Source organism: Brassica napus, chromosome A9 (genome assembly GCF_020379485.1).
Source record: "Brassica napus cultivar Da-Ae chromosome A9, Da-Ae, whole genome shotgun sequence".
NCBI lineage: Eukaryota > Viridiplantae > Streptophyta > Magnoliopsida > Brassicales > Brassicaceae > Brassica > Brassica napus.
In genome coordinates this window covers 43,962,757-43,985,957 of record NC_063442.1, presented here as the reverse complement: position 1 = coordinate 43,985,957, position 23,201 = coordinate 43,962,757, and the positions used below count along the sequence as shown (strand labels likewise).

Below are 23,201 nucleotides of genomic sequence, written 5' to 3'. Positions count from 1 at the left end.
TTAAAAACTACTATTTTTGGAAAGTTTTCATTTTTTTGAGAAATATTGTAGATTTGGGTTTGTGATTTATAAATTAGGATAAAAAGAATACTTGTGGATAGATGAGTATTCTTTAAGAATTTTTCATCAATAGGTTTTATTTTTAAATAATTTTCTTAAAAACTGCTATTTTTGGAAAGCTTTCATTTTTTTGAGAAATATTGTAGATTTGGGTTGTGATTTTTAAATTAGGATAGCAAGAATATTTGTGGATATATGAGTATTCTTTAAGAATTATTCATCAATAGATTGTATTTTAAAATAATTTTCTTAAAATCTGCTATTTTTGGAAAATTTTCATTTTCTTGAGAAATATTGTAGATTTGAGATTCTGATTTATAAATTAGGATAACAAGAATACTTGTGGATAGATGAGTATTCTTTAAGAATTTTTCATCAATAGACTGTATTTTTAAATAATTTTCTTAAAAACTGCCATTTTTTTAAAGTTTTCAGTTTTTTGAGAAATATTGTAGATTTGGGATTGTGATTTATAAATTAGGATAACAAGAATATTTGTGGATAGATGAATATTCTTTAAGATTTTTTCATCATTATGTTGTAATTTTAAATAATTTTCTTAAAAACTGCCATTTTTGGAAAGTTTTCAGTTTTTTGAGAAATATTGTAGATTTGGGATTGTGATTTATAAATTAGGATAACAAGAATATTTGTGGATAGATGAGTATTCTTTAAAAATTATTCATCAATAGATTGTATTTTTAAGTAATTTTCTTAAAAATGGCTATTTTTTGAAAGTTTTCATTTTTTTGAGAAATATTGTAGATTTGTTTTTGTGATTTATAAATTAGGATAACAAGAATATTTGTGGATAGATGAGTATTCTTTAAGAATTTTTCATCAATAGGTTGTATTTTTAAATAATTTTCTTAAAAACTGCTATTTTTGGGAAGCTTTCATTTTCATGATAAATATTGTAGATTTGGGATTGTGATTTTTAAATTAGGATAACATGAATATTTGTGGATAGATGAGTATTGTTTAAAAAATTTCATCAATAGGTTGTATTTTTAAATAATTTTCTTAAAAACTGCTATTTTGGGAAAGTTTTCATTTTCTTGAGAAATATTGTAGATTTGGGTTTGTGATTTATAAATTAAGATAATAAGAATACTTGTGGATAGATGAGTATTCTTTAAGAATTTTTCATCAATAGGTTGTATTTTTAAATAATTTTCTTAAAAACTGCTATTTTTGGAAAGTTTTCATTTTCTTGAGAAATATTGTAGATTTGGGATTGTGATTTTTAAATTAGGATAACAAGAATATTTGTGGATAGATGAGTATTCTTTAAAAAATTTTCATCTATAGGTTGTATTTTAAATAATTTTCTTAAAAACTGCTATTTTGGAAAGTTTTCATTTTCTTGAGAAATTTGTAGATTTGGAATTGTTATTTATAAATTAGGATAACAAGAATATTTGTGGATATATGAGTATTCTTTATGAATTTTTCATCAATAGGTTGAATTTTTAAATAATTTTCTTAAAAACTAATATTTTGGAAAGTATTTTTTTTTGAGAAATATTGTAGATTTGGGATTGTAATTTATAAATTAGGATAACAAGAATATTTGTGGATAGATGAGTATTTTTTAAGAATTTTTCATCAATAGGTTGTATTTTTAAATAATTTTCTTAAAAACTGCTATTTTGGGAAAGTTTTCATTTTCTTGAGAAATATTGTAGATTTGGGATTGTGATTTTTAAATTAGGATAACAAGAATATTTTTGGATAGATGAGTATTCTTTAAGAATTATTCATCAATAGATTGTATTTTAAAATAATTTTCTTAAAAACTGCTATTTTTGGAAAGTTTTCATTTTTTTGAGAAATATTGTAGATTTGGGTTTGTGATTTACAAATTAGGATAACAAGAATATTTGTGGATAGATGAGTATTCTTTGAGAATTTTTCATCATTATGTTGTATTTTTAAATAATTTTCTTAAAAACTGCTATTTTTGGAAAGTTTTCATTTTTTGAGAAATATTGTAGATTTGGGATTGTGATTTATAAATTAGGATAACAAGAATATTTGTGGATAGATGAGTATTCTTTAAAATTTTTCATCAATAGATTGTGTTTTTAAATAATTTTCTTAAAAACTGCTATTTTTGGAAAGTTTTCATTTTTTTGAGAAATATTGTAGATTTGGGTTTGTGATTTATAAATTAGGATAAAAAGAATACTTGTGGATAGATGAGTATTCTTTAAGAATTTTTCATCAATAGGTTTTATTTTTAAATAATTTTCTTAAAAACTGCTATTTTTGGAAAGTTTTCATTTTTTTGAGAAATATTGTAGATTTGGGATTGTGATTTTTAAATTAGGATAACAAGAATATTTGTGGATAGATGAGTATTCTTTAAGAATTTTTCATCAATAGATTGTATTTTAAAATAATTTTCTTAAAATCTGCTATTTTTGGAAAGTTTTCATTTTCTTGAGAAATATTGTAGATTTGAGATTGTGATTTATAAATTAGGATAACAAGAATACTTGTGGATAGATGAGTATTCTTTAAGAATTTTTCATCAATAGGATGTATTTTTAAATAATTTTCTTAAAAACTGCTATTTTTTTAAAGTTTTCATTTTTTGAGAAATATTGTAGATTTGGGATTGTGATTTATAAATTAGGATAACAAGAATATTTGTGGATAGATGAGTATTCTTTAAGATTTTTCATCATTATGTTGTATTTTAAATAATTTTCTTAAAAACTGCCATTTTTGGAAAGTTTTCAGTTTTTTGAGAAATATTGTAGATTTGGGATTGTGATTTATAAATTAGGATAACAAGAATATTTGTGGATAGATGAGTATTCTTTAAAAATTATTCATCAATAGATTGTATTTTGAAGTAATTTTCTTAAAAATGGCTATTTTTTGAAAGTTTTCATTTTTTTGAGAAATATTGTAGATTTGTTTTTGTGATTTATAAATTAGGATAACAAGAATATTTGTGGATAGATGAGTATTCTTTAAGAATTTTTCATCAATAGGTTGTATTTTAAAATAATTTTCTTAAAAACTGCTATTTTTTGGAAGCTTTCATTTTCATGATAAATATTGTAGATTTGGGATTGTGATTTTTAAATTAGGATAACATGAATATTTGTGGATAGATGAGTATTGTTTAAAAAAATTTCATCAATAGGTTGTATTTTTAAATAATTTTCTTAAAAACTGCTATTTTGGGAAAGTTTTCATTTTCTTGAGAAATATTGTAGATTTGGGTTTGTGATTTATAAATTAGGATAATAAGAATACTTGTGGATAGATGAGTATTCTTTAAGAATTTTTCATCAATAGGTTGTATTTTTAAATAATTTTCTTAAAAACTGCTATTTTTGGAAAGTTTTCATTTTCTTGAGAAATATTGTAGATTTGGGATTGTGATTTTTAAATTAGGATACCATGAATATTTGTGGATAGATGAGTATTGTTTAAAAACTTTTCATCTATAGGTTGTATTTCTAAATAATTTTCTTAAAAACTGCTATTTTGGGAAAGTTTTCATTTTCTTGAGAAATATTATAGATTTGGGATTGTTATTTATAAATTAGGATAACAAGAATTTTTGTGGATATATGAGTATTCTTTATGAATTTTTCATCAATAGGTTGATTTTTAAATAATTTTCTTAAAAACTACTATTTTTGGAAAGTATTTTTTTTGAGAAATATTGTAGATTTGGGATTGTAATTTATAAATTAGGATAACAAGAATATTTGTGGATAGATGAATATTTTTTAAGAATTTTTCATCAATAGGTTGTATTTTTAAATAATTTTCTTAAAAACTGCTTTTTTGGGAAAGTTTTCATTTTCTTGAGAAATATTGTAGATTTGGGATTGTGATTTTTAAATTAGGATAACAAGAATATTTTTGGATAGATGAGTATTCTTTAAGAATTATTCATCAATAGATTGTATTTTAAAATAATTTTCTTAAAAGCAGCTATTTTTGGAAAGTTTTCATTTTTTTGAGAAATATTGTAGATTTGGGTTTGTGATTTACAAATTAGTATAACAAGAATACTTGTGGATAGATGAGTATTCTTTGAGAATTTTTCATTGATAGGTTGTATTTTTAAATAATTTTCTTAAAAAATGCTATTTTTGGAAAGTTTTCATTTTCTTGAGAAATGTTGTAGATTTGGGATTGTGATTTTTAAATTAGGATAACGTGAATATTTGTGGATAGATGAGTATTTTTTAAGAATTTTTCATCTATAGGTTGTATTTTTAAATCATTTTCTTAAAAACTGCTATTTTTGGAAAGTTTTCATTTTTTGAGAAATATTGTAGATTTGGGTTTGTGATTTATAAATTAGAATAACAAGAATATTTGTGGATAGATGATTATTCTATAAGAGATTTTCATCAATAGGTTGTATTTTAAAATAATTTTCTTAAAAATTGCTATTTTTGGAAAGTTTTCATTTTTTTAGAAATATTGTATATTTGAGATTGTGATTTATAAATTAGGATAACAAGAATATTTGTGCATAGATGAGTATTCTTTAAGAATTTTTCATCGATAGGTTGTATTTTTAAATATTTTTTTAAAAAACGGTTATTTTTGGAAAGTTTTTATTTTCTTGAGAAATATTGTAGATTTGGGATTTTTATTTATAAATTAGGATAAAAAGAATATTTGTGGATTGATGAGTATTCTTTAAAAATTATTCATCAATAGATTGTATTTTAAAATAATTTTCTTAAAAACAACTATTTTTGGAAAGTTTTCATTTTTTTGAGAAGTATGGTAGATTTGGGTTTGTGATTTATAAATTAGGATAACAAGAATACTTGTGGATAGATGAGTATTCTTTAAGAATTTTTCATCAATAGGTTGTATTTTTAAATAATTTTCTTAAAAACTGCTATTTTGGGAAAGTTTTCATTTTCTTGAGAAATATTGTAGATTTGGGTTTGTGATTTATAAATTAGGATAATAAGAATACTTGTGGATAGATGAGTATTCTTTAAGAATTTTACATCAATAGGTTGTATTTTTAAATAATTTTCTTAAAAACTGCTATTTTTGGAAAGTTTTCATTTTCTTGAGAAATATTGTAGATTTGGGATTGTGATTTTTAAATTAGGATACCATGAATATTTGTGGATAGATGAGTATTGTTTAAAAACTTTTCATCTATAGGTTGTATTTCTAAATAATTTTCTTAAAAACTGCTATTTTGGGAAAGTTTTCATTTTCTTGAGAAATATTGTAGATTTGGGTTTGTGATTTACAAATTAGTATAACAAGAATACTTGTGGATAGATGAGTATTCTTTAAGAATTTTTCACCAATAGGTTGTATTTTTAAATAATTTTCTTAGAAATTGCTATTTTTGGAAAGTTTTCATTTTCTTGAGAAATATTGTAGATTTGGGATTGTGATATATAAATTAGGATAACAAGATTATTTGTGGATAGATGAGTATTATTTACGATTTTTTCATCAATATGTTGTATTTTTAAATAACTTTCTCAAAAAGTGCTATTTTTTGGAAGTTTTCATTTTTGTGAGAAATATTGTAGATTTGGGTTTATAATTTATAAATTAGGATAACAAGAATACTTGTGGATAGATGAGTATTCTTTAAGAATTTTTCATCAATATGTTGTATTGTTAAATAATTTTCTTAAAAATTGTTATTTTTGGAAAGTTTTCATTTTCTTGAGAAATATTGTAGATTTGAGATTGTGATTTATAAATTAGGATAACAAGAATATTTGTGAATAGATGAGTATTCTTTAAGAATTTTTCATCAATATTTTGTATTTTTAAATAATTTTCTTAAAAACTGTCATTTTTGGAAAGTTTTCATTTTCTTGAGAAATATTGTAGATTTGGGTTTGTGATTTATAAATTAGGATAACAAAAATATTTGTGGATAGATGAGTATTCTTTAAGATTTTTTCATCAATATGTTGTATTTTTAAATAATTTTCTTAAAACCTGCTATTTTTGGAAAGTTTTCATTTACCTGAAAAATATTGTAGATTTGAGATTGTGATTTATAAATTAGGATAACAAGAATATTTGTGGATAGATTAGTATTCTTTAAGAAATGTTCATCAATAGGTTGTATTTTTAAATAATTTTCTTAAAAACTGTTATTTTTGGAAGGTTTTAATTTTCTGGGAAATATTGTAGATTTGAGTTTGTGATTTATAAATTAGGATAACAAGAATACTTGGGGATAGATGAGTATTCTTTAAGAATTTTTTATCAATATTTTGTATTTTTAAATAATTTTTTTGAAAACTGCTATTTTTGAAAAGTTTTCATTTTCTTGAGAAATATTGTAGATTTGGGATTCTGATATATAACATAGGATAACAAGAATATTTGTGGATAAATGAGTATTCTTTAAGATTTTTTTATTAAAATTTTGTATTTTTAAATAATTTTCTTAAAAACTGGTATTTTTGGAAAGTTTTCATTTTCTTAAGAAATATTGTAGATTTGGGATTGTGATTTATAAATTAGGATAACAAAAATATTTTTGGATATTTAAGAATTTTTTATCAATATGTTGTATGTTAAAATATTTTTTTAAAAAACTGTTATTTTTGGAAAGTTTTGATAAACAATAATATATTTATTTTATCCCGCGTAATTGTAACCTAGTTAAAAAGAATTAACAATCATTTGGACATTAGGGGAAACATCATTAAATCGGTGAAGAACTTCTATTAAAAATTGCTATGAGCAAACACCTACACTATGTTCTGCTTCTTGGAGACTAATCATTTTTTTCTCTTTGACTGTCATATCAAAGTCTCTGAGGCAAAAGCGAGCCTTCCTTTTCCTTACATATACATGGACGGACACTTAGGTTGAAAAAAAGTTCTCTAGCTAGAATTGAAATGTATTATTGTTTATCAAAACATTAATACCATAATAATAAAAGCTCCCCCCTGCCAAAAAAAAGTCTCTTTTAATAATGTAAGTGTTTGACCTCTCTATCAAAATTAAAAAAAGCGTACGTCGTCGTACTATAACTAATTTTCTGGGCAATAAAAAAAGAGAGTCTAAACACATCATGGAGCCATAACGAAGATGATCGATCATATGGTTGCACGCATCTTTTTATTAGGTCTTCGTTTATTAGCCTCTTTGATCAACTTTTTAATTAGGTCTTGGTTTTATAAACCTCTTTGATAGTATTATTGGCTCGTGGGTCATAATCATATTCTGCATCAGCTTTTGTAAATCTTCCTTTCAGTCGTTTCTTCGTATCAGCTGAAGACTTTCGAGATTCATATCTAATTTTCTTCCCAAACCTGCATGCATTCAATATAACCTTAATATTGTACGTATAATTTTTCTTTTGGTGTTATCTATACGTTAAATGCAATATATCTCATGAAATAATAAAATAATACCTACTTGCGTTTCTTTTTCTTTTCAAGATATCTCTTCTTTGCCTCTAATCGATACTGGGGTGTGTATATAGGAGATTCAAGTAATTGATCATCCCATGGTAACATCTCATCGACATCAGTCAGAATCAACTGCGATGGTCGACACTCATCATGAATATGAGCGTTAGGGAATAATATTCCAACATTATTATTGGTCTCCTCCTTTGCCTTTGATTGAATCATTTGATTCGTGTTGGAATCTTCACAACTTGCATTACCCAAAGCTTCAATGTTGTAATCTGTATGTATAACCTATGACATACCCGATGATGAAGCCAATATAATCTTTAACCAAAAAAGTAGAGAAAGATAATTAATCAAAACATCAATTTGCGATAGATTTATGTTGATGTTTGCTACTACCTCGGTTGTGGTTTCATCATTGTGTTTCATTATTGCATCGATTAGTTGATCGGTTAGGATCAATTCTTCCCTGTAAAGATATTCTTTTTGGTCTAATAGTACTGCCTTGTTGTCATCAAAATTGTTCAACCAAACATTCTCTATATCTTTAGTTTCGTAACCTTCCAAGCCTGAATATGAAAACTCCTGCGTAGAGTGACACGTCAAAATAAGAACAAAAATGTATCATCATAATAATATAATCCCAGACACATCTAAACTAACCATAAGAATATACCTTAGAATTGTCCATATAATCGGGCTGAAGCATTTGCCCTCGTTGATCACTATTATTCTTTGTATGATTATCAAAATTTTGAAAAATGACAGAGGAAGATGATGATGAGTCCCCATTTTTGGGAGATAATGGAACAAAGTGATATCCCCAACTGAGATCAGTTAAAGAAGATGACAAAGAGGAGGAAAAAGAATCAAGATCGAGATCTCGTGGAAAACTATAACCAGAATGATTATTAGAAACGTTACAAAAAGGAAAACGTGAGGTGACGGTGGCGTTTGGAACGCATGTTTGGCATAGGCACAATCCTTGCTCAAGGCACTGGACATCTGCGGCCTGCGAAACGCATTTTTCGCACAACAGAAGCCGCGAGTGATCGGGACTATCCATAGTCACATAGTGGTGTAACTTCCGGTCACATTGAGAACAAATCCTAGCCAAATGTGTCTTACAATAAACAACGGCTTTTCCCATATTGCAATGGTCGCACATTGGTGAACTCATTATATGCATTTTTCTCAAAAAAAAAAAAAAAAAAAAAAAAAAAAAAAACCAACGAACAAAATTTAGCAATCTGATCTGAGATTTTCAGATTGAGATATACACAAACCACACGTAATAGGCTTCTGCTTTTCCCAGCTTGTGTTCTCTTAATTTATAGTAAACGTGCTAAGGATCACGCTAAGTGAATTAGCACGTGCTAAATGTGGACATGCCTGTAGATCGGGATATTCCGTTTGCTTTCGATTTTTTCAACTTAAGAAAAAGATTTGTTATAAGGATCTTAGCTTTTGAATCTAAATTTACATAGAACATAATTATATTTCAAAATTATGGTTATTTGGGGTCTAAATCTTTATCCATGTTATACCAATGTCGGAAAAAATTAGTGACATATATGTCACGTAAAGAAAATAGTATCTTTTGAAATTTTGTCATTAACCAGGCCTAACCAAAAACATAACTCACTGAAATCACCAATTAGAACATCTAATGTTACAAGGTTTTTAAAAAAATTAAACCAAACAAGAAATATTAAAACAATGCATGGTTATAATTTTTTTTTTTGAACAATCCTGGTTATAATTTATAAACTAAATTATACAAAATAAAACAAAAATCTAATAAAAAGAGGGCAGCAAAAGGATTGTCTTTAAAAAGAAGATCACATAAATGTTTTCTAAACTCTTGTAGCTAACTAATAAGTCATTTGATAAGCATTTTACTGCAATAGTGAACAATAGGGCACTAAAACAACATAAAAAATATCTTCCTCTAGTTACTTTTTAATGCTTTTGAGGCACTACATTGCTCTTCAATCTCGTCATAGTACTCTTCTTCATCGTCTTCGTTGTCTTCACAGCTGTCAACAATGTCATGCTCGAAATATTCTTCGTAGAACTGTTCCTCCGTGTCTTTATGCTGACCCGTCTCGAGCAATTCTTTGGACTCTTGTCTCATTAACTTCTCTTGGATACGGTCTCTGATGGCAGTTCCCTAATATACAAGTTATTATTTTATGACAGATTAGTGCAAACTCCAAAATCACGAAAAGAGGATTTTTATTAGGTTTGCTAACTTACCATCTTATGGCAGCCTTCTTCAAACATTTCAAGGAATCCAGCTACCCAACGATCTGCATTCTCCACCCACTCATTACGTACCATTTTCACAGTTTGGATCTGCAAGGATTAGAACGAGTTTGATAGATTAGAGGGTAATAAATCTATGTAGTGTTAACCAAATCATTAAAACTCGATATCAGATATCAAAGTTATCAGAGATCTTAAAGAGAGAGAGAGCTCCACCACAAGACATAATACAGTTTTCATGCGTGGGCTTAACCACACTCGCAAACTGTATGCCACTAAAGTCTACAGATAGATAATTCAACCACTTGGTGTGCCATATTTAAACAGAAGAATCCTGACGAAAAACTCTCAAAAATAGAAGGTACATAAACTAGAACAATGATAGTGTCTCAAGAGCTAAGATAACTACATAACCTTTAACACTTGGTATGCCATATTCAATGATAGTGTCTCAAGAGCTAAGATAACTACATAACCTTTAACACTATAAACAAGGGACTCAGGATGATCAATCTACAAAGGAAATGTGAGTGAAATACAAACCTTTTCACCAACTTTCTCTTGTTGTGCTTTGACCTTCTCCTGAAGTTTCTTCAGCCTCATATTAACTCTAAGTCTCTTCTCCTGTTGCAGGTCAACACATCCAAAGTTTACTCCTTCGTAGAGAAAATTTCAAAACAACAAGATGAGAAAGGTCGAGAAATGATGTCATACTTTCACAAAGCTAACTCCAAGATCCTCCCTTGAATATCCCCTGTCAAGGTTACGCATGACATACTGGTTATAATCCTTCACTATCCTCATTATTATATCCGAAGTAGATATCCCTTCAGTCCGCTTAGTCTCCTTGAACCTCCCTACTTTTTTGACCTGCAATGAAAACTCAGTGACTATATCAGTCACAGATAACGGCAACAGAAAAAAAACAGTATGAAAATCAACTCAAACTCACGAACTCATAGACATCTTTTCCAGCTCCGCTAGCATCAGCATACCTGTGAATAATATATATTAGTCGACGCTAATTGTTTGAAACAAACTTCACTATTCAACACTAAAGTCCTGCATTCTTTTTACAAGACAAGTGATAAAGAAAGCTTACGGAAGAGCATCATGAGCCACATAGGCAATACGGTGCTTGTCAAGAAACTCTTGGTTGATCACCCATGGTGCATCAGGGATAACTTCATCCACCCATCTACACGATAAAACAGATTCAACTTAAGCTAAATTAGTTAAACCATCTCCATCACTAGTACTAACATGAGTGAGATAAACAAAAATTACTTGCAATGTCGAAGAGATTCATATCGTTCTTGATCATTCATCACAGTCTTTCCCTTGTACTTGTGAGTAGTATCATCATTGCAGCATCCCACAAGAAGGTAAGTGTTTGGAAACCTGCTTAGCGAATACCACAACAGTGCACACAATATAAGCACTAAGCACATAAATGACAAAACGAATCTACCTACAAGGCTACAAGGAAGACTTGAAGAGTCATCAAAATCAATGCCGTATGCTACATATCTTGACTACAATCACACAATCAACACTAAGATAGGCACCGTTGGTGTTTACGTGTCGCGCGACCTGACGACTAAGATTATGTTCGTTTACATGTTGCGCGACCTGCGACGAAACCTGCGACCTACTACTAAAATTATGTTTGTTTACGTGTCGAACTGCGATCTGCGACCAGTCGCTCGATCAAAATTTTCTTAATTTTTAGTCGCTGTCTTTTCAGGCGACTTAAATCGGAACCTACGACTGGTCGCGCAACATCAAAACGAACACAATCTGCGACTTGCGAAGGTCGCATGTTAAGCGACAGCAAAACGAACAACAACCTGCCACCTGCAACTCATAGGTCGCAGGTCGGGCGATAGGTAAACGAACAGGGCCATACTCTAATTCGAATGAACTTTCTCGTTGCGAGAGATACTATCACCATGACTACCATAAACCACAAACATATACACTGTAACAGCTACGCAAATCGAAATCGAGATCGAACAATGAGGAAACATTCCCGCGAGAGATAACGAGTACTAACGATTTCTTAGCTTGTTCGAGAGATCGAGCGTGACCGAAGTGGAACAGATCGTAGATCCCATCTGCGTAGACACGGATTGGAGGATCAGACGGAGGCGAACTCTCCGTGACGGCGGCTGAACGTCCGTCTCCGTTACGATCTCCGGCGACGTTAGTCATAACTTCCGGTAGGTTGCGAAATTCGCAAAGGTGCGAGCGTTGTTCCTCTTTATTCTCTCGAGCAGCATTTTCCCGAGGAATATGCGGAGCATGTGAAGAAGATGCAATTGCAAATTAATGTTTTCTCAAATTGAACCGAACCGGCCGGTCCGATTATGGTTAATATACATTTGAGTTACTATACTCTTGGTTAAGCAACAAAATTAGGAACTCCACGATTAGATTGGAGAAATGTTAATTAATGTCTAGATTATGTTCAACAAGTTTTACATGTACAACTCATTTCGCATTTTTTTTTATTTCAGTCCCGTAAACACAATTTGTTACTGTACTGTTATAGACAATAGAGTTAGAGATTATGATTTATCTCTAATTAAAGATCGGATAATTGTAACCACTGGTCTCCATCAATAAAAGTCATGTTAACGAACTCAGCAACTTGAGTGTCATTCAGCTTCTGAACATACGGTGCCCTTTTCGAAACATCAGCTCCTGGTCCCGAACAATTATACTCTCCATAGAATATTGTCCTAACCCCAACAAAGAAAAATATGGATCTTACTTAGTATTATTCTTGTTAAATCTTTTTTTTTATTCTTGTTAAAGAGGCGAAACATAATCTAACTTTCGGTAAGAAAATATAAAAGTGTATTTAAAGTGTGTGCTTACGCATCCCTTGAGGGGTCGTTGAAGTTGTTCCAGCCTTCAGATGCAATAACATCGGTCATATAAGTGGAAACAAAGATAACACGCGAGTAAGGCCTCCATGCACGACCTAGCCACACATGTCCAGTGCCGCCTATTGTGCAGTTGACGAAGGCAAAGCCACTGTTCTCATCCTTTGAGTTACGGCCATTAGCAGTCACGGCTCCGTTGACCGACTTTGACCCTGGGCTCACTTGGTTCGCCATTGATATTATTTGACAATCCTACTAGGAAAAAACTTATTACATAAACATACCAAATTTTAACTTGGACTTAATGTAACTTGCATGTACTTCTTTTTGGCTCGGAGATATTTGTTTATAAATTATATTAAGTTATTATTTATAGCGTCGATAAAATGAAGTCCATTAAACTATATAACGAAAAGTCTAATTATCCAAGTAAATATATATACCTGGTAGAGAGATTTAGCGTTGCCAAAGATGAAATCAATGGAGCCTTGAATGTAGCAATTCTTGAAGTAATGACGACCTCTATCGTCATGAAGAGTGTCTTGAGCTCCAAAGAAACCACATCCCAAAAACGCAGATTGATCTCCCCCGATTCTTATCGCCACCGCCTGAGCTCCTACATCTCCAGGCTTCGGTATAGGAGCCACGTTCTGTCACCAAAATATATCCCAAGACTAATATATATATTTCATTCTAGGTTTCTAGCCTTTCAATTTAAGTATGGTATATTGCTTGTGAGTTGTGTCAAAAGATAATGAAATTACCATGAAACTTATGTTCTTAGCGACGAACTGAGAACCAAAGACTTGAACCGTGGCACAATAAAAAGTGCCGTTAGCCGAGTAGGCCGTATCGTTCCAAGCTATGGCTGTCGTCTCGAACCCTTGTCCTTGTAACGTGATATTTGGCTTAGTCTTCGGAATCACCACTTTTTCACTGCCACACAATAAGTATATTTTATTTACTTTTACGTATTAATATTTTTACTATAATTAATAATTAAACAGGATCGTTATAACAATTACTTAGTGGAACAAAAAGGTTATCACGAAAACATACTAGTACATGCCGGAGTTGATCCATATCACGTTTCTTTTCTGGCTAAAGTTTCCGATTGCGTCCACGGCTGATTGCACTGTCGTGAAATTGCAGCAGCCTTTCTTATCGACGCAGAGATAGGACGTCGTATCGGTGTCTGGTGGAGGTATGTTTTTGGGGAAATCGTCGCATATTGATACTTTCTTTTTGGTATCAGATGGTTTTTTATGGTGGTGGTGATGATGATGGTGGCGGCGGCTGTAAACGGAAGTTATAGCTGAATATGATATAGCTTTGATTGTATGCAGAACATCGAAAGGATTGTGCATGAAGGCTCTAGGATGTGTGTCAAATAGAGTTTTGGATGCTAAAATGGCCACGATGGCAATTCCTATAGATAGAGGTAATGAAATTGTTCTAAATTTCATATTTTTGGAACAAAATGATATTTGGAGAAAAAAAAGTATTTGGAAAATTTTCAGGTTGTTGTTTTTCTTAAGAGGGAAGGGGTAGAAGGAACTTGATGAATAGGAGAATGCAAAAAATAGACATATATTTATACGAACAAGGTAATGAGAAACATGAAATTGCATGAAGTATAAGGATTTGTTGGAATGCCTTGCAAATTACCCTTTTCTAATCTTTGCTTTCTTATAATATTAAACAATCCCAATCGACCAACCAAAAATGCTCATAACTTCTACAAGAAACATTAGAAAGAAATATTTACATGTATCAACTTATCTCAACTGTGAAGTGATTATAATATATAGGAATTGTAAATATATGTAGTGTGTATAACTCATAAAAAGGATTATTCATATATATTATGTTAATCATTTAGATGGATAAATTATATACAGGTACATTTTGTTGTTGTTATACCAAAGAAAGAAACACTTCAATTCTAGATATGCATTTTCAATAACTCATTATTTGGAAGTTGGGTACACATTTAAAGTTATTGATTAGTTATTTGACTATTTTGTCTTTAACTTTATGAAAAACTAGGATAAGGCTATGATACAAAAATATACTCCCCTTGTATCATTTTAAGAGGTGTTTAAGGTTTTTGCACAAATATTAAGAAAATAAATTTTTTTATGTAATTAGCTTTGGTAATATTAAATAAAACTAATTCAACCAATAAGAAAAAGATGCAGTATTTTATAATTGGTCAAAATTTTAAAATTTCATTAAATTTCACCTATAATTGTGAGAACATTACATATTTTGAAACAAAATCAAAATCTTTAAACACCAGTTAAACTAGTTAAACTGATACGGAGGGAGTACCAATTATTAACAATGAACAATATAAATCGGGATCGGACCATCATATCAAACTCAAACCGGGAAAACCAAAATAAGGGATGGAACCGTGGAAGAGGAATTTAGACAGTTAATTCATCCGTTGAAATTGCCTTTCAAAAATACAAAGAGAGACCTATATTTCTGCTGTTCACGTTATAAACTCTAAAACAATTAAAAGAGAGATTTGTCTTCGTCTCTTCCATTGACATCTCTTGGTCTTCTTCTTGTTCTCCTCGTGCATTTTCATTTCCCCATTTACGAGAAAATTTTTTTTTTTTGAAAAAACAAAATCCAAAAACTAAAAACAGAGAAAGAAAAACATATTGAGCAGATTCAAGTAAGCATCTCAAATCCACCGTCATTTCTTTTGTTTTTTTGTTGGATCTGGTGATAGGTCCAACTCGTCTTTCTGTTTTAGATTGTCTTTAAATCTAACTATATCTGATAGTGACAACGATAACTTCTACTTAGGAATTCAACAGATCAATGGATGATGCATCACCTTCCTATACTAGTAGTATGCATATTCTTTTTTCTGTCTATACGTGAGTTGTTTTAAAATTTAACAATTGATTATTCTTATATTACCGATTCATTTCTCTAAAAAAACACGAATGGATCGTAATATTAAACGTGGTAACTCTTTTGATGATATTTCTTTCAAGAATTAGGCTTCACTTGCAACTTTCAAGCTATATCTCTATCTATAGATAGCGTTTAGAAAACTAGGTTAATGATTACAATTTCTTAATTCATCGAATGTTCTTCGTTTATATCGTTTTATGCCCGGTTTAGCCTGATACAGTGAGAATTTGTCATTTTGATGAGACGTTAGTAGTATCTTCCACGTCTCTAGTTTATAACGGCCGTGATAGTTTTTGTTTTGTGTTTAACCAAAACTGACAGAATAATTCAAAAATAAAATTTTGTTTTGGATTTGTGCACACAAATTAAAGAAACAATTAATTTTGTCTATTTCTTATATAAAAACACAACTATCTATACACTTAACTATATTTCAACCAATAGAAAAATATATTGTTAAATAAAATTAATAAATTTTGCATTAAAAATCGAAAACGATATTTATTTTGTAGCAAAAAAATTTCTATTTTGTGAACTATTTTTCTTGTTTAGTTAGTAGTATATTGTGCCATCACTATTCATCTGGTCGCCATTGCTTATGATTTTCTTATTATTATGTTAATTGTAATAAGTTTGTGATTCTTTATCTTAGTTGTATACTTGGATTTAAATATATTTGTTTTCAAATTTTATTCGTTTCCAATATGTTTTAAAGTAATACTAGTGTTTCCATTTGAAATTTCTTTTCGGATAGTCTTCTTGTCAAATACTACAAATTTAATAAACTACTATTGTATACACAATTTAAGAGAGGGCTACCAACTTTGTGGGCGTTAAACATGCCCTTTTATTTGTTAGTTGACTTTATATATTGACACCCTAAGCACATCTTGGTTTGCACATACATAAATTACTCGTTAATATTTAATAATACCTCCGTGCGTGGCTATCCTTTCTTTATTGGTTGGTAAAGCCACCGTTAACTTGTTAGCCTTTCCAAAAAAAGGTTACATCGAATCTTGATAAGTGCGTCAATCTCAAACGGTACAGAACAATGATCACATAGTTGAGTATGTTTATGCTTTATGCTTAATAGTTTCATCAACCAAAAAGTAAGTTTGTTGCAAATTCTGTTTGGAGTTTGGTTACTTTATACTTGTGTATGATCGTAAGCCTTTGTTCTATTCATAATCTTTTAAAGAATGTTGTTGGCAATAATAAATCCACCATTTACTTGAAGATTACAGTGAGACACTATTTAACCAATTATATTTTACAATCTATTTTCATGAATGGTTGAAAAATTTTGGTTTCTCTTTCTTACAAGCTACTAAAGGATTTCCATTTTCTATAAGATAAAAATGTTGCGGTTGGAATGCAACTGAACTTGATCACATATCTTGTTGATGCAAGAAACAAAACTTATAAAACCATGGTGAATTACTCATTATTAGTACCATTTTCAAAGCCTTAAATTTGTCATCGGTTGCAGAACAAAAGGTATTAGGAACTGCTTGATGGAAAAAGAGAATTCCGAGGTCCATGTAGTGAAAGGTGCACTTGAGGATGTAAAGACGGTCGATGTTTCTGTTAAGGTAATGATCTGTTTGTTCATAATGAAATACTTTTACAAAATTTTAATGTTTTTTTCTCTTGTCATTGAACATACAGGTTATCCTCTATAATCTATTGTTGTACAATACTACAATTCATTCAAGTTCACTCCTAACTACTCTAACTATAGGAGAATTGTTTTCTTTTATATCTTTGACATTAAATAGATTGATATGACAAATAAAATATTTTAATTCTAGACGTGCCCTTTAAGTAGAACTGAATCTATCAACTTTTTATTATTACTAGTTATCATACGAGATTTAAGTATTGTGACTGTTTTTGATTACAGGATGTGAAGGGAGAAATGACCAAGGAAGATAAAGTAATTACGAAAGAAGAGGAGGATACTACATCTGATGGTGGATTCATAAAGGTTGAGAAAGAAGGGATTGACACTAAGGATGGTGAGAAAGCAGAGAAGCAAGTTCCTATTGAAAGAAGCTCAAGCACTCCACAGAGAGAACTATATGAACTGCAAGAAAAGGTGAAAGCACTGGAGCTGGAACTGAGCCAGGAACTTGAGAAGAACAAAGCTGCTGGATTAAGGGAAAGCGAGGCGATGGAGAAGCTGAAATCAGCTGAAGAGAGACTTGAGAAGCAAGCAAGAGAAACAGATGAAGCTAACAGAAGAAGCAAAGAGATAAAATATTTGCATAAACACTCAGATCTTAGCATTCAGAAGGCAATGAAGGAACTCAATATCATAGATACGGAGGCCAAGTCATTGACCGAGAAATCGAAACATTTGGAGAAGAGAATAAGATTATATGAAGACAAGTTGGCTGAAGCATCTGAAGATCTTTATCAGTCATCCTTGGAGAATGAGTTACTATCAGACACAAACAATCAACTCAAGATCAAGATTCAAGAACTTGAAGGCTTTCTGGTTGCTGAGAAGGAAAGGTTTAATCAGAGAGACATAGAAGCTAAAGACTTGGCTACAAAGTTACAATCCCATGAAAACCTAATTGAGGAACATATTAAGAAAGTCCTAGAAGTATCTGAAGTTGCTGATACTAGAAAAATAGAGCTTGAAAAGGCTCTACAGAAACTCAAGACTTTTGAAGATACAATCAAAGAGCTTGAGAAAGAAAATGGATCTTTAGCCGAAGTGAATCTAAAGCTGAACCAGGAGCTAGCCGATCATGGGTCAGAGACCAGTGGCTTTCAGGCAATGTTCGCTGCTTTAGAAGCTGAGAAGAACCAAACAGCAAAAGAGCTACAGGCTTCAAAGGGGGCCATAGAAAAATTAACAAACAAGCTTACTTCTGAAACAGAAAGATTAAGATCACAGGTAGACAAAACATTCACAGAATCTAAAAAATCATGTATTAGTAAACCATCTCATGATATATTTTGACACTGCTTTCTACTTTAGGTTAAATCCCTTGCAGAAGAGAATAGCCAAGTCAATGAGATACATCACAGCACAAAGAATGAGCTCATAAATATTCAAGAACACCTCGGAGTAGAGAAGTCTAAACTGGATGCTATGGCATCCGAAATCAAGAAGCTCACTTCTGTGGCTTCTGAAAAGTCGGTGTTGGAGTCCAAGTTTGATGAAGTTGAAAAACAATTGAAAAACGCTGAAGCTCAGTTGAAAGAAGAGGTAACAGTATAACTCAGGACAATGGGATAACATTTTAGGAATGCTGATTCACAATTTGTGTGGTGTTTCTTGTGTCTTTTTTTTTCAGGTCGAAAAAGTTGCAGAACTGACCTCAAAATTGCATGAGCATGAAGCTAAAGCAAGTGAACAGGTTTCGGTGGACGAGGAAGCAATGAAGCTTCATAAATCAAACTTGCAGGAAACTGAGACTATAGGAAAAGGAGAAGTAGAAGTTAAGCCTCGAGATATTGATTTCTCTTTTCCAACTCCAAAGCAACGTAAGAGTAAGGAGGAGTCAGATCATGCTTCTTCTGCTTCACATTCGTCTTCTTCTTCAGGAAACGTTACAACAACTCAGAAAGCTGAAACATCTCATTTCATGACATTGAAGATTGTCCTCGGAGTGGCTCTTGTGTCTGTCATTATAGGTGTCATTCTTGGTAAAAAGTATTGAAAATTCTTAATGGTGTGTCATTGCTTTTTCTTTTTATGTATGAAAGATTTCTTCTGGTTTGGGTTGAGTGTGTTTTGTTTTTTACCATCCTTTTTATTAACCCTTTCATGTTTGCCAAGTAAGGCTACTTTTAAATATTCAAACCCGACCCGAAATAACCGAACTCAAATTAAAAATATTTAAACCCAATAAAAATATTCAAAATGGATTCTAAACTTCAATACCAAAATACCCGACCCGAACGCCCATGCCTGTAGAAAACCATGCAATATCTGCAAAATTGTATAACTTCAACTTTGGTAAGCCAATAATAAAAGGGAGAAATCATCATCCAAAAAGATTATTGTTTATATGCCTGTGAGATCCAATTTATCAAAACCTCAAACACTCTTTTCTTTTGCTTTTACACAATTGCGTTTGTCACCTCTTTCAAGTAAAAACTGATAAAACAACTATATTATGTCTCACAATAAAAGACTTCAAGCAGCATTAAGAGCTTCGAGCTGCTTCTTCAGATCTTCAAGGTCGTCCTCTTCCTCCTCTGCCTCTCCAGACCCTATAGCTATTGCCTTCTCATACTCATCTGCGACTGGAAGCTCCCTAGTAAGCCCTTCTGGCAATGTATCTATTACAACCACAAAATCAATTTCAAGAATTGTCAGAAGAAAACTTCAAATTTTAATACACTTTCACATAAATGGTACAGAGAGTCCCAAGTTGAAACTACCTGAACTTGAGGAAGCTTTTGCTGCATCCTTCTCATTTTCATCATCAACCACACTTACAAAAAGACATAAGATACACATCAGATCTCTCGTTGCATATATGTCTGTTAACTAATTTTACAGAGTTGTTACCTTATGTTCCACTCATTATCATCATGGAGTGGACCATCATCAACAGCTGTTAACGCATCAGCTTCCATCTTAGCTTTGGCAGCAGCGTCCCTTGCTGGTTTTGCAAGCATGTACTCTTTCTGCATTTTTGAGATTTCCATTTTTAACCTTGGAACAGTGAAACAAAAACGAGCTGAGAGAGTATTGTAGTTGATTTTCACTCAAAGTTACCTGCCGTTCCATACAAGCTGCGTTAGAGCATTGTGGATTTGGTCTCATTTGCATGGTTGGGAAAAAATCCTTCAGTGAATTGTAACCCTGTGGACGTCAAGTAGCAGAATCATAAAACGATTGAACTTCAAATGATTCATTATGATAATGCAAGAGGAGCTAAGACTTTTTACCAAGTATGGAGAAACTTCACCAAAGTTTAGTAAGAACTTGAGAGAGTTTTGAACCAAAAGCCCCGCAACAACACCCTGAATTCAAAATTAAGCAAACACATTGTCTGCTACATGATAACTAGTTATAATATCCAAATGTTCTTCAACAGTACTGTAAGGTGGTTGACAATTACCATAGTAGTAGGCAGAGATGCAGCACAGACCCCTTCTCGCTTAAGTGTCCGTTCATCAATTCCAGATGCCACGACCTATAAAATATAAATAGATTATTTAGAGGAGATGCAAGTGTAGTATTAACAGCACCCTACCAAAGTTCTACTTATAAAGATTCTGGTATGTTATTTAGAGGAGATGCAAGTGTAAGTTAACAGCACACTGAATCATAAAATCCTTAAATTTACTAATGTTCTACTTCTAACATTCCTCAAGCATCTAGGCAGTTGTATGACTGATGTAAGAAGGAAAAATAACATACCAGAGGAGGTGCACAAGCAAAACAAGCAGTTTCTCCAGGAACCAGAAGCTGTATGTGACCTGAAACGGCATCTTCAGAAACACCTGCACAAAATATCGTATTCTATGTCAGCTCAAATACAGACTTCACGAGCTGAATGTGATTCATAAATAGATGACTGATCCATCAGAACTGGTGAACTGCGAACAGACAAGACTGCTACAAAATATGACAATCCCTTTGTGCATAAGAGCCACGGAGACATGCCAATTCATAGGTTGTTTCCAATGATACATGCAATTATAAGCTTTTCATAGTGTTTACCTGACTCCATCCACGTTTGACTTAACTCATTGCATGCCTATACAATATATCCATCAAAGAATAAACTCAAATCAGAAGCTGTCTATCTTTACCACTCACAAGCATAACCAGATGTTGTAAGTAACAACTCATCTACAATAAAAGATCGAAAAGCTTGATGGAGAAGTAAAAACTATGTGGCAAATTTGTAACAAAAAGAAGGCTCTTTCTCGAGAAAAAAAAAAAAGAGGTACCTGGTTGACAGCCATCCTTGCTTCATAATTATCAACACAGCTCAAAACAAGATCCACACCACATCCCTCCTTGGTAGGACAAAATGACTTGTTCTTCAAGCTCGACGTGAAGGTCTCAAAGCCTTGCACCGTTGTTATGTTCATTGTGAAACTCTAGGAGAAAAAATGCAAATTGTGACTTCAGTTAAGTGAGTGCTAAAGTAATAGTTCTCAGTAGAAAAGAGCAGAAACAATAAACTATCCAGAAAGAGGCAAAAGAAACGAACATCATACATCAAAGACCTCCTACATAATATGAAAATAATTTAAAGCGAATCCATAGACTTTTCATTTACAAGCAAATATGATATAAACAACCTATAAACTAGTATCAGGTATGTTTAATCCCCATGAAGAAGACAATCAAGTAGAGAACTTACCTCAAGGACTACGTCAGGGTTAATTTCTGCAAGGGTCTGTACAGCAGCATCAGTCTTTGTCATACCAACCTACAGTCACCATTACTCGGAGATCAGAACACAGACAAGACTAACTGAATGAAAAAAAAAAAGAGAGATTGCAAATTAAAATGAAAAGAGAGAACCTGATCAGGTCGGAAAAAGAGTCGGTTCATGTTAGCAAGTTCGACAGTGTCATAGTCATACAACAAAAGCCGACCAATACCACATCTAGTCAGCATTTCAGCAGCAACACTTCCAACACCTCCAATGCCCTGTCAATGTAAAGTTGTATAAGCTATAAATGGAGAGAAAAAGTTGGAAACAAAGGCAAAGAGAGAGAGGGATACATACAACAATGGCGACTGAAAACTCTCTGATTCTCTCATAGTTCTCGACAATACCCATCCGCTGAAGAGCCATAAGCCTACTGTAAGGATTACTATCTACCACTTCCGAACTCAATTCCTGCAATAGAGGAGATCCCCTTGAGCTCAGACTGTTTTGCATTGATTATATAAATTAGAAGAATTTAACAAGTTATATAAACTCATACCTTGACTTTGGAACGCCGGTGAGGGTTACACTTAGACAGAGCCGCTAGATTCTCAACATGTGATCGCAGCTGTATGATTCATCAAAAACATAAGAGCAATTCAACAACAAAAGCTTTGACATTTGCCATAAAGATGAATGCTTTCAATAGAATCCAGATCAATACAAGGATAACTCTTAAACAGTTAAACACCAATGCATGTGAAAAGTTCAGTTCTTTTCGAATTTAAGACAGCAAAAACATAATCCATGACACAAAAGAGACGGACTTGGAATAAGTAAATAATCCACTTAAGAACGAGATCAGAAGCAAAAGAACAAACACCTTCTGGATCGGAGCCGGATCGGAGAGAGATTTCTCGAGAACGTTGAGATCATCGAGCAATGCTTTCAATTCAACCTCCATGAGCACTACGAAATCTGCGATGCTCGTTTGAGAAATAGAAGGGATTTGGAAGAGAAACTCTGGAGTTGGACAAAGGGTTTTTTTAACTTTTTTAAGACAAACAAAAAAAAAAACGTTATTACACTCGCGAAGGTAAGAACAAAAACAAGTGTTGACTCCCAAAAAAATAAAGAACATAACAGTTGACCGAGAAAAGAGCCTTTTTAAAGTTAAGAATCCAATGGGCTTTAAACTAAGCCCATTAACTATCCCCATCGGCCCGTTAAATTATTTTTAATTTTTCAAGTTGAGGATCGAATTATAAAAA

General features: G+C 31.6%; 5 protein-coding genes across 6 annotated transcripts; 1 reads left to right on the top strand and 4 right to left on the bottom strand.

Annotated features, from left to right (window-relative positions):
- Nucleotides 1–6,842: 6,842 nt before the first annotated feature.
- LOC106420107 (putative zinc finger protein CONSTANS-LIKE 11) lies at nucleotides 6,843–9,064 on the bottom strand. 2 transcript variants are annotated; one of them, XM_013860942.3, is made up of 4 exons: nucleotides 8,146–9,064; nucleotides 7,869–8,054; nucleotides 7,471–7,757; nucleotides 6,843–7,364 (listed from the first exon to the last, which is right to left on the bottom strand). In XM_013860942.3, exons 1-4 carry the CDS (start codon nucleotides 8,656–8,658, stop codon nucleotides 7,214–7,216), a joined length of 1,137 nt encoding a protein of 378 aa, XP_013716396.1. In that variant the 5' UTR covers nucleotides 8,659–9,064; the 3' UTR covers nucleotides 6,843–7,213. The 2 variants fall into 2 exon arrangements, with proteins under 2 accessions (XP_013716396.1, XP_022564693.1); XM_022708972.2 differs by having other exon boundaries at nucleotides 7,224–7,364; nucleotides 7,467–7,757.
- Nucleotides 9,065–9,277: 213 nt separating this feature from the next.
- On the bottom strand, nucleotides 9,278–12,048 carry LOC106419858 (choline-phosphate cytidylyltransferase 1). Its single transcript, XM_013860700.3, has 8 exons — nucleotides 11,794–12,048; nucleotides 11,025–11,138; nucleotides 10,840–10,935; nucleotides 10,690–10,732; nucleotides 10,452–10,607; nucleotides 10,281–10,361; nucleotides 9,729–9,827; nucleotides 9,278–9,642 (listed from the first exon to the last, which is right to left on the bottom strand). The coding sequence occupies exons 1-8, from the start codon at nucleotides 11,949–11,951 to the stop codon at nucleotides 9,421–9,423; spliced, it is 969 nt and encodes a 322-aa protein (XP_013716154.1). The 5' UTR covers nucleotides 11,952–12,048; the 3' UTR covers nucleotides 9,278–9,420.
- Nucleotides 12,049–12,169: 121 nt separating this feature from the next.
- LOC106420012 (probable pectinesterase 8) lies at nucleotides 12,170–14,336 on the bottom strand. The gene is made up of 5 exons (XM_013860848.3): nucleotides 13,688–14,336; nucleotides 13,393–13,564; nucleotides 13,072–13,278; nucleotides 12,621–12,880; nucleotides 12,170–12,481 (listed from the first exon to the last, which is right to left on the bottom strand). The coding sequence occupies exons 1-5, from the start codon at nucleotides 14,257–14,259 to the stop codon at nucleotides 12,325–12,327; spliced, it is 1,368 nt and encodes a 455-aa protein (XP_013716302.2). The 5' UTR covers nucleotides 14,260–14,336; the 3' UTR covers nucleotides 12,170–12,324.
- A 1,866-nt stretch (nucleotides 14,337–16,202) lies between these two features.
- On the top strand, nucleotides 16,203–19,312 carry LOC106420080 (protein GRIP-like). The gene is made up of 4 exons (XM_013860910.3): nucleotides 16,203–17,160; nucleotides 17,472–18,476; nucleotides 18,561–18,791; nucleotides 18,880–19,312. The coding sequence occupies exons 1-4, from the start codon at nucleotides 17,083–17,085 to the stop codon at nucleotides 19,243–19,245; spliced, it is 1,680 nt and encodes a 559-aa protein (XP_013716364.3). The 5' UTR covers nucleotides 16,203–17,082; the 3' UTR covers nucleotides 19,246–19,312.
- A 257-nt stretch (nucleotides 19,313–19,569) lies between these two features.
- On the bottom strand, nucleotides 19,570–23,057 carry LOC106419810 (ubiquitin-like modifier-activating enzyme 5). Its single transcript, XM_013860646.3, has 14 exons — nucleotides 22,814–23,057; nucleotides 22,490–22,558; nucleotides 22,288–22,401; nucleotides 22,080–22,208; nucleotides 21,916–21,984; nucleotides 21,497–21,649; nucleotides 21,264–21,300; nucleotides 20,961–21,043; nucleotides 20,659–20,733; nucleotides 20,486–20,560; nucleotides 20,313–20,399; nucleotides 20,103–20,221; nucleotides 19,973–20,025; nucleotides 19,570–19,870 (listed from the first exon to the last, which is right to left on the bottom strand). The coding sequence occupies exons 1-14, from the start codon at nucleotides 22,892–22,894 to the stop codon at nucleotides 19,725–19,727; spliced, it is 1,290 nt and encodes a 429-aa protein (XP_013716100.2). The 5' UTR covers nucleotides 22,895–23,057; the 3' UTR covers nucleotides 19,570–19,724.
- Between the last annotated feature and the right edge of the window lie 144 nt (nucleotides 23,058–23,201).

Bases quoted from the DNA above. Each gene is read 5' to 3' on its own strand.
- LOC106420107 (XM_013860942.3), bottom strand. From the start codon at position 8,658: ATGCATATAATGAGTTCACCAATGTGCGACCATTGCAATATGGGAAAA. The intron at 7,758-7,868 runs GTAGTAGCAAAC...GGTATGTCATAG, and splicing joins ATGATGAAACCACAACCGAG to GTTATACATACAGATTACAA. The intron at 7,365-7,470 runs GTAGGTATTATT...GAATGCATGCAG, and splicing joins GAAAAGAAAAAGAAACGCAA to GTTTGGGAAGAAAATTAGAT.
- LOC106419858 (XM_013860700.3), bottom strand. From the start codon at position 11,951: ATGACTAACGTCGCCGGAGATCGTAACGGAGACGGACGTTCAGCCGCC. The intron at 10,936-11,024 runs GTAATTTTTGTT...TTTATCGTGTAG, and splicing joins GAATCTCTTCGACATTGCAA to ATGGGTGGATGAAGTTATCC. The intron at 9,828-10,280 runs GTTTGTATTTCA...TAATCCTTGCAG, and splicing joins AAGAGAAAGTTGGTGAAAAG to ATCCAAACTGTGAAAATGGT.
- LOC106420012 (XM_013860848.3), bottom strand. From the start codon at position 14,259: ATGCAATTTCATGTTTCTCATTACCTTGTTCGTATAAATATATGTCTA. The intron at 13,279-13,392 runs GTAATTTCATTA...TTTTGGTGACAG, and splicing joins CTAAGAACATAAGTTTCATG to AACGTGGCTCCTATACCGAA. The intron at 12,881-13,071 runs GTATATATATTT...TTTTCCTAGTAG, and splicing joins ACGCTAAATCTCTCTACCAG to GATTGTCAAATAATATCAAT.
- LOC106420080 (XM_013860910.3), top strand. From the start codon at position 17,083: ATGGAAAAAGAGAATTCCGAGGTCCATGTAGTGAAAGGTGCACTTGAG. The intron at 17,161-17,471 runs GTAATGATCTGT...TTTTGATTACAG, and splicing joins CGGTCGATGTTTCTGTTAAG to GATGTGAAGGGAGAAATGAC. The intron at 18,792-18,879 runs GTAACAGTATAA...TTTTTTTTTCAG, and splicing joins AAGCTCAGTTGAAAGAAGAG to GTCGAAAAAGTTGCAGAACT.
- LOC106419810 (XM_013860646.3), bottom strand. From the start codon at position 22,894: ATGGAGGTTGAATTGAAAGCATTGCTCGATGATCTCAACGTTCTCGAG. The intron at 21,301-21,496 runs GTACCTCTTTTT...TATATTGTATAG, and splicing joins CAAGGATGGCTGTCAACCAG to GCATGCAATGAGTTAAGTCA. The intron at 20,400-20,485 runs GTAAAAAGTCTT...TGACGTCCACAG, and splicing joins GTGAAGTTTCTCCATACTTG to GGTTACAATTCACTGAAGGA.